The sequence below is a fragment of the Channa argus genome, chromosome 16, assembly GCF_033026475.1.
Source record: "Channa argus isolate prfri chromosome 16, Channa argus male v1.0, whole genome shotgun sequence".
Lineage (NCBI taxonomy): Eukaryota > Metazoa > Chordata > Actinopteri > Anabantiformes > Channidae > Channa > Channa argus.
The window spans coordinates 292501-304700 of record NC_090212.1 but is presented as its reverse complement, the minus strand read 5'-3'; the positions used below and the strand labels follow the sequence as shown (position 1 = coordinate 304700).

At 39.0% G+C, this 12200-nt stretch overlaps 1 protein-coding gene across 2 annotated transcripts in view; it reads right to left on the bottom strand.

Annotated features, from left to right (window-relative positions):
- Positions 1 to 408: 408 nt before the first annotated feature.
- The window catches only part of syne3 (spectrin repeat containing, nuclear envelope family member 3), a 42448-nt gene continuing 30656 nt past the window's right edge, over positions 409 to 12200 (bottom strand). Inside the window, exons 14-18 of one of the 2 annotated variants that reach the window (XM_067479430.1) lie at positions 11838 to 12200; positions 10956 to 11099; positions 8546 to 8731; positions 7629 to 7679; positions 409 to 6982 (exon numbers count right to left, since the gene is read on the bottom strand). The exon at positions 11838 to 12200 is cut by the window's right edge and continues 178 nt beyond it. In XM_067479430.1, the coding sequence (XP_067335531.1) occupies positions 6800 to 6982; positions 7629 to 7679; positions 8546 to 8731; positions 10956 to 11099; positions 11838 to 12200 (927 nt within the window). In that variant the 3' untranslated portion in view covers positions 409 to 6799. The remainder of the gene's footprint in view (positions 6983 to 7628; positions 7680 to 8545; positions 8732 to 10955; positions 11100 to 11837) is intronic. The other variant, XM_067479431.1, reaches the window with a different exon arrangement.

The window sequence follows — 12200 nt, the reverse complement described above, 5'->3', positions numbered from 1 at the left end:
TTTCAGGAGTCGCCACAGCGAATCATGTGCCTCCATCTAACCCTGTCCTCTGCATTCTCTTCTCTCACACCAACTAACTTCATGTCCTCCCTCACTACATCCATAAATCTCCTCTTTGCTCTTCCTCTAGACCTCCTGCCTGGCAGCTCCAACCTCAGCATCCTTCTACCGATATATTCACAGTTTCTCCTTTGAACATGTCCAAACCACCTCAATCTGTCCTCTCTGACTTTATCTCCAAAACATCTAACATGAGCTGTCCCTCTGATGTATTCATTCCTGATCCTGTCCGTCCGTTCCACCTGTGTCCCTCTCATTCACACACATGTATTCTGTCTTGCTGCAGCTAAGCTTCATTCCTCTGTTTTCCAGAGCAGACCTCCACCTCTCTAGATTTTCCTCCACCTGCTCTCACTACAAATCACAATGTCATCCGCAAACATCATAGTCCATCGAGATTCCTGTCTAACCTCATCTGTCAGCGTGTCCATCACCAGAGCAAACAGGAAGGGGTTCAGAGCTGATCCTTGATGCAGACCCACCTCCACCTTGAACTCCTCTGTCACACCTACAGCACACCTCACCACTGTCTTACAGCTCTCATACATGTCCTGCACCACTCTAACATACTTCTCTGCCACTCCAGACGTCCTCATACAATACCACAGCTCCTCTCTCTGCACCCTTTCATACGCTTTCTCTAAATCTATGAAAACACAATGCAACTCACTATGACCTTCTCTTTACTTCATCAGTGTCCTCAAAGCAAATACTGCATCTGTTGGACTCTTTCTAGGCATGAAACCATATTGCTGCTCACAAATGTTCACCTCTGCCCTTAGCCGAGCTTCCACTACTCTTTCCCACAACTTCATTATGTGGCTCATCAGCTTTATTCCTGTGTAGTTGCCACAGCTCTGCTCATCTCCCTTGTTCTTAAAAATTGGCACCAGTACACTTCTCCTCCAGTCCTCAGCATCCTCTCACTCTCCAAGATCTTGTTAAACAAACTAGTCAAATTCTACTGCCACCTCTCCTAGACACTTCCATACCTCCACAGTTATGTCATCAGGACCAACTGCCTTTCCACTCTTCATCATCTTCAATGTCCCCCTCACTTCACTCTTACTAATCTTTGCTACTTCCTGCTCCACACCTGTCACATTTTCTACTCTTTGTTTCCTTTCATTTTCCTCATTCATCAACTCTTCAAAGTTCTCCTTCCATCTTCCCATCACACTTCTGGTACCTGTCAATACATATCCATCCTTATCTTTAATCACACTAACCTGCTGCACATCCTTCCCATCTGTGTCTTACCAACCTGTACAAATCCACATCTCCCTTTTTAGTGTCCAACTTAGCATAAAAGTCCTCATATGCTCTTTGTTTGGCCTTTGCCACCTCTACCTTCACCGTACGCTGCATCTCCCTGTACTCCTGTCTACTCTCTTCAGTCCTCTCACTGTCCCACTTCTTCTTAGCTAACCTATTTCTCTGTATACACTCCTGAGTTTCACCACCAAGTCTCCTTGTCCACTTTCCTCTTTCCAGATGACACCCAAAGTACCCTCCTACCTTTCATCCTGATCACATTAGCTGTCTCAGCTCCTCCCTGAAAACTACACAACATTCTTCCTTTTTCAACTTCGTCCTCTGCTCTGCCTTTGTCCTTTTAATCTTCCTCACCACCAGAGTCATTTTACACACCACCATCCTGTGTTGTCTGGCTACACTCTCCACTACCAATACTTTGCAGTCACTGATCTCTTTCAGATTATGTCAGCATAAGATGTAGTCCACCTAAGAGCTTCTACCTCCACTCTTATATGTCACCCTAATTTCCTGCCTCTTCTGGAAGAAAGTGTTCACTAAAGCCATTTCCATCCTCTTTGCAAATTCTACCACCACCTGTCCCTTCTGCATTCTTGTCCTGAAGACCAAACCTGCCCATCACATTCTCATCACCTCTGTTCCCTTCACCTACATGCTCACCTCTGGGGATGCTCTGCATCACTTTATCTAACTCACTCCAGAATTTCTCCTTCTCTTCTAACTCACATCCTACCTGTGTTTCATAACCACTAACAACATCAAACATCACGCCTTAAATTTCCAGCTTCAGACTCATCAACCTGTCTGATACTCTTTTCACCTCTAGAACATTCCTCACCAACTCCTCTTTCAGGATAACTCCTACTCCATTTCTCTTCCTTTCTGACCCATGGTAAAACAACTTGAACCCTGGTCCTAAGCTTCTAGCCTTGCTACCTTTCCACCTGGTCTCCTGGACACAGAGTATGTCCACCTTCCTTCTCTGCATCAAGTCAACCGACTCTCTAGCCTTTCCTGTCATAGGCCCAACATTCAAAGTCCCTACTGTCAGTCCTACATTCTTAGGTTTCCTCTTCTGTCTCTGCCTACGAACACGCCTTCCTCCTCTCCTTTGACCAGATGCATGGTGTTGGTGCGTGTGACATTAACTCTGTGTAACTCTCCTGGGAACGTAATAGTTTTGTGTCATGAAGAGGTTTTGGGCAGACTCCAGTAGTAGAGCAGACATCTAGATAACGTGTTCTACTTCACTACAGCCACTGTGGCAGCAATATTGAAACAATACCAACATTCAGGTACATATTCAGGTCATGATATGACAACAAGGTTCAACAGTTCTTGCTCTTTCAGGTTGTGACACACCAACCAATGGATGTTTACTGTACAATGTTGTCTGTTACCTTAGTTGCTTCAGGCATTGTGCCATGTGGAATTGGCAGCGGACACATTCAGTGAAGGGTACCATTCTGATTAGTGAATCGGTGCCAACGATCAGTACTGGAAATTACAAAAACAAACAAAAACTCCACCTCATCTGAACGTCCCACAATGACAATAAGCGTTATTCAGGACAGACTTTCTTTGTACCACACTATATTGTTTATGGTTTGGACACAACTAGTTCTTTGATTATTGCTGGGTGTGTTGCTGCCATCACCAGATGAAGTCAGACTCTCACACTGTGCAAAACACTGCTCAGTAAAATACTGTGGTAAGCAGTGATGGTACTGGACTACTGAGCAGGCCTTGACTTTCAGATTAATCTTCTGACAAGTCATTGGATCAGTATCTGTACCTGCTCTCTGCTTGGATACAGGAATGGTGTCACGCAATTAATGGGCTTAATGAGGGGTCTTTATCTAACATGAATAGTATGTTTTTTATAGGAATGAGAAGCCAAGTTTCATAAGTGTGTATTGATCTGTCCAAAGTCAACATTGATATTCTCCAAGCAGGATTGAAGGTGTTTCTGCTGTCCCCTCAACAATGCAGTCTATTGTTCTCTTTATTAGCATCGTAGTGTACAACTAAACCACGTGGACTGCATCTGAACTCATGTGAATAAATGTTTTAGTCCTTTCCAGTCTGTGATACTGTGAATACAGTTAGGAAGAGCACAGCTTTTCTGTTTTGGGCAAAAACTTTAATAAATCTAAAATATTTCTCTTGTAGAAAATACAAAACACTGAGACAATTCTGGTGAACTTGGCAGCAGGGTTTTTGGGAGCTTTACCAACATGTCTAAACTGACTTGCCAACATTGTTTGATGTTGAAAACCAAAATCCTCAAGTGTCCTTATGTGTGCTTTTTCAGTCCCTAACAAAACTGAATGTAATATTTATTTAGAAACATGTCCTATGATGTTTATGTTGTTGTTGTTGTGAAGCTGGAGAATACAAAGACATGCTGTATAAGTAAATGTGATAGTATAACTATGAGTATGTGGGTGTATTTTAAAAAATGCACGTGGCGTAAAAAAAGATTCGAATGTGGGGGTCAAAACTGTTCTAAATTATTTTCGGTTTGCACAAGAAAAGTTTTAAAGCTCAGGCATTGGCATAAACGGAGTACAGTGGTCTAAAAAAATGTCAGGGGCTATGGTAGATGGCTTTCACATAGTTTTTAGTGGTGGTTTAGAGAGTGAGAAGATCAAATGATCAATCACTTTGTTGTAGCAAGCACAGTTAAAAAGATGTACAGAGAAATTAGTCTATTAACCTTACTGACTTTCAGTACGAAGATGATGGACACCATCTTAACCCTGCATCACCAGTAGCAAATTAGCTATCAATTCATCAGTGCTTACAAGAAACAAAAAATCTTCTGCTTACATGGAAAATACAACCCCCCCCCCCCAAAAAAAACACAAGAACTTAGAACATTCAACAGACAGCCTATAAAAGGAAGTGGTTTTGACACATTCTGCAAATATAACACAAATACTGAAATGGAACTTCTTGATTATAATTCAGAGCAGTGATGTTTCTATGAGGTCCTGTATAATGTCAAAGTATTTGACTTGAGAAGAAAAACTACGACTACTACAAATTAGCTTTTTCCTTCGTAAGAATAAAGATTTTTCATGTGTACTCTTCTAACATAGTTATTGGAAGTCATCCACATCTGTGATCACTACCTAACAGCAACTTAGATATGAATGATTCCATGAAAGTTTCCTATACTTTATTTTGCTGCATAATGCTTTAGGTTTAGGTTGAATTAGTTTATTTTCTGTCACTGTGCTGTTCTTCTTTGTACAGTTGGGTGGCATCCTCCTCTGACAAACAGTATGCAAGGGGACACCAACTGAACCTGAATAATAATAATGCACATTCAGATAATACAAATGTTCCTTCATCATCAGAAGTAAATAAAACGGTCAAGGAGTGTATAAAAACTCAAAGAAAATATGTCAGTGCAAAATTTTGCAACCTCCTCGATAAATTAATAATAAAAAAAACTCTTAATAATTACTGAATAAATAACATTGTACTAGCTGAATGTGTATTAAATATTTTGTTGATATTTTGTTATTGTATAGCTTCAGCCAAATATTGTGGACTTCGGGTTTTGCTTCTGCATTGTGCAGCCAACTGCCCATGGTTACTAGTGTTTATATGCCACCTTCATCTGTGAACTCCTGCTCAATCTGTAAACTTTACATTGTGATGCCATCATGAGAAAAGTTTTTTTTTCTGGGCTCTAAGAAGCTTTAAGAAATATAAAACCTTTCCTGATGCTAACAGAGGTCTTTCTATCTGACTCTCTTCCATCTCTCTGCTCACAGTCAGACCAAAAGAATTTAGATTAGTGAAGTTGCTCTCAGAATAGACACATAGAGACAGTCATGGTTAATTTTATATTACCAAGTCTTTTTGTTTAACTTCAAATATTTAAAACATAGCCGTTTAAAATATAAAGCTGCACTTGTACTTCTTCGCAAAATAGCTACTATATTTGATGTTGCTACATGTCTTTGCACAACATGTGTTGCATTATCACAGGCAGAGAGAATGGCTTTTTCTAGGCAAAAGCACCAGAATGCTCAATGCAATGAAACTACAATTAATGTTTGTGGTGTAAGAAGTGAGTCTAACAGAAATGCATCGTTAGCTTGAGTATCATTTCCAGTTATGTTGCTGTAGTCTTTGGTATATGTTGGACATTCACATCCATGGACCTATTTAATTTTGGCTTTTTCCCCCATCCTAAATATCCAAAGAATAGCATACATGCATACAAAGCATACAAATGACTATTAGGAATAAAATAAAACAATTGAGGAAGAGGTTTGCCAGCATGTATTTGAGCACTGTCACTAAATAAAATAGGTCTTCATTTTTCTACAACCTTTATGTGTAAAAATTATGACTTTCATCCTCTGTCCATACCAAATGGACTGAGAATCATCACTGTGTAAGGCAGGGCATTGCTGCCACCATGGTTAAGATCTACTATGATTCTCATTATGAAGTCAACCTATAACAAGATATTTACATAATACAATGACATATTTCTCTCCCTCTTATTAATACATACTAAACTATTACAAACATAGCCCTATATATTATGTTTATATATCTTCTGTTGCTATACCTTATTATATCTTCATTTTATGTTCTATCAGAAAACCTGTTCTAAAAAGATTTGACATTATAACATGGCAAGCTGCTACTGCAAGATACATCCACAAGTTAAAATGATCAAAAAGGGTTGGATAAATACATATCATCCAAAAAATAAAATGAAATCATAAAAACATGTTATTGTCAAATGCTTTGGCTTTTTTGCGCAACATTGTTCTAATTATAGGCACTGTTTTTTCATTGCTTCAAGTTATGGATGTTTCATGGTTTAAGAACACACAAACTTAGTATTTCCTAATAGAAAAAAAATCTTGTTTTGAGGAAAAAAATGATTGATCTGAGTGATGAAAAATATAGAGTTTTAATTTGCACTGTGTACGTAAAGAATTTGGACATGCGATAGACTGGCAATCTGCCCAGGGTGTACCCTGCCTCTTCCCCGATGACAGCTGGGATAGGCTCCAACCCCCTGCGATAATAATATGGAAGTTGAAAATTTTACTGATCTACTGAAAGTTGAATTTGATGTTTGCAATTGTGTGTTCTACTCCAAATTGTGGTTTCCATTCAAATATTGATGACATTATAGGATGAAAAATAACTCCCTCCTATTATTAGCTAAGATATTTGATAGTCAGATGAGTAGTAAGTAAGTGTAAGATTTTGTGCACATGAACATAAGGTTTAAGGGAGCATAGTCTTTAGACTGAACTAAAAAATTAGGTGGCCTTTTTTTGTGTTCTGATACAGGGTGAGCTTGATAACATTAGAATAGAGGAATGACGGAGTAGAACATTTAACATTTCCTACATACAGTAATCTATGGTCCATTATAGGAGTCACATCAAAAGTATGTGTATCTAGTGCTGTTAGCTTCCTATGTGGGTGGAGGTCCGTCATAGCGGAGCATGATGTTGAAGGACCTGGCAAAATTGTTAGACAGTGAACAGCTGTTGCCCTCATCCATCAGGGGCAGCAGGAATGCCAGGAGCAAGAGAGCCAGGAGTAGGAGCCACAAAGGAAGAGCCAGTCGACACACCCGCTGCAGCAAGCTGGGCTTCTGCAACAACAGCAATAAGGGAGTGATGCATAGATGTTCGGAAATGTTTGCTTGGAAAGAATAAATAAACACTAAGTTAAAAGGGTAGATTGGATAATTTAAATGCTTCTTCTGGATAAATATTAAAGACATAACACCCATTGATAACAAAGCAGACAGGATGTAAATTGTACTGCAAACTGTGATGGAGCACAAAGACTCCTGTCTTTCTAAACTTAATAAATCTAATGTTTATGTAAAAAAAAGATTTATAAAAGGTTCTACATTTAATGCTGTGCAGCATTAAAGAAGATTGACTCAATAACTCATGATGTCAATAATAAAATCTGCCTTCTCTTGTGAAGATGAAAGCTAATGAAAGCAAATAGGAACTAAAGAGTGATCCTGTAAAGACTGTGTGAAAAGACAGAGCGATGTTTAGAAAACTTCTTCAGCTGGGGCATATGGGGGGGTCAACATGGTGGCCAAGGAGTATGGCATTCTATAATTTGCTCATCATATGCTATTGTTCACTAAAAAATGTTTTCTCTGTATTATGCGAGATCATTTGTATTTGGACTGTTGGACCTAAAATGGCAGCTTGGGTTTTTGGAAACTGCAAAGGAAATTTTCACTACTTTCTATTGACTAAGTAGTTTGATGTTACCTTTTGTGCCTTTGGTGCAGTGACCAGCTCCTCCTGTGTGTCTTTGACTTTCTGCAGAGAGATAAAATATTTCATTTAACTCAGATGTTTACTTAATTTAAAACTTCAGCAAGTATTTAACACACTAAGCATGTGTACGGGATTAACATAGTAAATTCAAAGTTAACTGGTGGTGTTACTGACTAATCCCCATCGACGCTGTTCAATTTGCATCAAGTAACTGTCTCACAGCCTAAACAATTGTTCTCAACAGTGATATGAGTTTGTAATTACATTTATTTTCATTTGGTTCATGTGGTTCTGATTACTATACAGTCACAATCGCGTCACAGTCGAGTCTAGTCTAAACAAGTATTTTTCTTTCAAAGGAAGGCTTAGGAAGTTCATTAGAAGTTTATTAAATGGGGTTACACTTCCACCTTCTGGTGACAAACAACAGTGCACATAGGGGTGACTGAGGCTCAGGAGGCAGACCAAATATCCCCCCAACGGTGGGGCCAGTGGTTTAAATCCCAGCTTCTCTTGCCACATGTCAAAGTGTCAACTGTAGTTTCATAAGTTTGTGTGATTGTGAGTGTGAATGGATCTACAGTGAGCAGATAGCCTAGTTAGTCCATCTCCCACTTCTTTTAAAAGTTAGTGAGAGACTTCATAAGGCCTGAGTAAACCAGTTTGGGAAGACTCTGTGCTAATTTGTTATACAAAACACAGAATTCTAGTGAACTTCATGATTAAAGTTTGGACTACATTGGCAGCAAAAGAAGCTAAAGTTTTGCATGAGGTTTTAACCCCTTTAGAACTGTAGCATGCATTAACCCAAATGTCTTCAAACAAACAAAAAAAACCTAATAAATTAATTAATTAAAAACAAAGGAAATTTTGACTCCTCAATGATCTATGATAAACTCTCCTGTCACCTGGGCATTGCTTCTGGCCCTGATGCCTCCCAAATCCTTCAGTTTAGACTTGTAGAGCATCCAACGGTAGCGAAGCTCCTCCAGACCCACATCCTCTGTTGGTCCAGGACCAACTTCACTGTCCTGACTCTCCTGGAGCAACAGCTGGAACTCTTCCTGACCCCAGGTCACATTTGCCCTCAAAGCCTGCACCAAGACACAGCGGTGTTTTAAGTAGACTGAAGGTGAAGAGGTAAGTAAGTGCACTTTTACCGTTACTTATCACATATTTGGGTAAATTTATGCTTAACAAATTAGTGGAACTGTAGCATATGGCCACAAACGATTAGCCTGTAAAGTAAATAACCTGCATATAGCTGGTGTTATACCTTCTGTACAATACCGGTGAGTAACATACACACATAGCAACATCTTTGTTGCTCTTTTCTTTTCCCTCTTCACTTTCAACTCACCCCAAGGCAAATGGCCAGCCATCCTGAGCCTGGTTCTGCTGGAGGTTTATGTTGTTAAAGGGAGTTTTTCCTCTCCACTGTTGCCTAGAGCTTGCTTAAAGATTTGATGGGTTTCCTCTGCACATCTGTATGGTTTTAGCTTTATTATTTAAAGTGCCTTGAGAAGCCTGACATTACAGAATTACATTAACAGCAAATGGGTTCCTTCACAACTTTAACATTCAAAGCATACATAAGGAATGTCTCTCTATTGTTTAGTGTGTAAATGTATATTAATGCTTTTAATGCTAGATAGAGGCACATGATTTGCTATGGCGACTCCTCTAAGGGAAAAGCCCAAAGGAAAAGAAGAAGGAGTTCAGATGATATCAGATAGTGGAACTATGGAAAACCAGGTTGACCATGATTACAAACTCCATAGTATGAGCAAAAACAAAACGTAATATGAACTGAAGCTTCCTACAAACCTGATTCCAAAAAAGTTGGCACACTGTACAAAGTGTGAATAAAAAAGGAAAGCAATCATTTACAAATCTCATAAAGTTATATTTTATTCAGAATACAACATAGATGACATATCAAATGGTGAAAGTGATAAATTTTGAAATGCCTTGCCAAATATTGGCTCATTTTGGATTTCATGAGAGCTACACATTCCAAAAAAGTTGGGATAGGTAGCAATAAGAGGACGGAAAACTTCAATGTGCATATATAGTCCCCAGACATTTGCAGACTGTTATAAAAAGAAGAAGGGATGCCACAGTTTACCCAGTGGTAAACATGGCCTTGTTCCAACTTTTTTGAGATGTGTTTATGCCATGAAATTTAAAACCAACTTATTTTTCCCTTAAAATGATAAATTTTCTCAGTTTAAACATTTGATATGCCATCTATGTTGTATTCTGAATAAAATATAAGTTTATGAGATTTGTAAATTATTGCATTCCTTTTTTATTCACACTTTGTACAGTGTGCCAACTTTTTTGGAATCAGGTTTGTACAAATTATGTAATCTGGAGGCATTTTTCAGCTAGAAGTAGAGACATATCTTAGGGAAATCAATGTGAAGTTTAATGGCATTAATGTACTGAATATGTATTACCCAAGCTATAACCAACAGAAACAAGTCCAAAATCGGTGAAGGCCTCCTTAAGTAAAAGAGTAAATTAGAACAATATCTTAATCTTCAGTCTACCTCTACCTCTGTTTATAGTCTAAAACAGGTAAATGCTTATATTGTGCTTTGCCTGCCTTGAGAGATCAGCCCACTTCCAACTGTAAACTGTTCATGTACTTGTTTCTGCAAAATAGATTTTAGCTATGTAAGCAACAGCATAACAACTGGGTTTAATAGCTACAATAGAACCTTATATGCTTGATTAGCTGGCATGTCATAAAATAGTTTTTTTCCCCCATTAGATTTACTAATGCTGCTGCTGATGGAGACTCTCTGCTAAGAGGTAAATATTCTACAAGTTCCTGGATGGTTTGGGAGAGTGGGATCTGTTGTCTCAGTACTTACCAGAACTTATGGCACATTAGATTGAACGGTAAGTGCATTTAGTACAGCAAATACACCTTTACATAACTTGCAGTTTTAGCTGTATGTATCCAATGTCTGTGTAAAACATGATGGTAGATGGGAAGGCTGCAGCAGAGCTAAAAATATTGCTCTTCTTCACAGTTATAAATGTTTAACATCTGCTTCGATCATTTTCTCTTATCAGTCAGTAGCTCATGAAGTGTGTTTCTTGCACGAACCTTAACAACCACTGATGCTTCAGTCAGTGGAATTTCAGGCATTTTAGGATTTAAGATATACTTGCCACTTAAAGAGTTGGTGAAAACTGCTCAGTCTTGAAATCTTTCTCCAAAAACGACAAGCGGTATCATAACTACAACCACAGAGTGAGGTGTACAAAACCATCTCGCATGTTTAAATATTGACTGAAACTCACTTTGAGTGTGTCCTGTTGGATTTTGAGATCTTTGGTGCTGAGTGTTGCTCCCTTGGTGTTAAGGATCCCTGAGAGTAGCTCATTCTCTTTGCCCAGCCAGGCCTCAAACTCCCTTCTCCTTGATGTATACTGTGCTGTGTTCTCCTGCAAAATACCAAACAATTTCAACAACTCATACCACTGTAGAAACGTGCACTGCACTATAACACTTAAATAGTCAGCAGTTGTTTAATATTCTTTTTGACTTGAGTGACGGTACTGTTAAATCCATCCAGGAAATTGTAACCACAGCAATCATCTTTCACAATATTTCTCCCTTTCTTTGTTTGTATTTGTGTAATTTCAGTTCAACAACTGTTCTGCCAGACAAGTTCAAAATGAGGTGACTAAAAATATTGTTATGGTTAGACAGAACCCTAATCCCTAACACCCCCAATCGTAACCCTAATTATTCATACCACACAGTGTCTTCCCAACTACAACAAACCAGCTGACACAGTAAAGCCAAGGCCCTACCAGTCTGGAGTCCAGTATTGTAGGGGCTAAGTAACAGTGCAGCAGGGCAGGGCCAATGTTATTTTCACTTTCTGTATTTCATCTATGATTGGTTGTTTTCACCTTCTGACATGGGAAAGAAAATTCCTATTAAGTCATATGTACAAAAAAATGGAATGTTGCATTGGAAACGAATTAGCTATTAAATATGGTAATACTCTCACGGAGGCTCTTGCGATTATGCATGGAACATCTGTGTGGTTTATCACTGAAATTTAACTCTGACATGACTCAATTGAAGGCTTGGCCCAGTTTGCAACTCCACAAAGTTAATCATGTCCCAGAAATTATACACAGTACTTTAGAGTAAACAGGGCACAACAATACCATTATGTGCTGAGTTGGTGTTGATGGCTGCTTGGCTGGATTCTTTCTAAACAGCTTGAATGCTCCTCCTTCTGGGCTTAGACCTTCCCCCGATTCCACGTTGTCTTTACCAGAACTGATTTTTGCCTCCTCACCATTGCTGAACTTTGCAGTTAATCCTACCACTCTGTCTTGAGCCAAGATGCTGCTGTCATCCCCTGTTGATTTATCACTACCAGGGCTTCCATCAGTAGTGAAGTCTTTGGAAACTCTCTTGCCATGAATTCTCCAAGAGGAATCAACTTCCTCTCCTTTAAAGGAGTGATCAAGTTGTTTGAGGTGATCAGTTATTACACCATGCCATGCATCTTCTTCCTGGCTTCC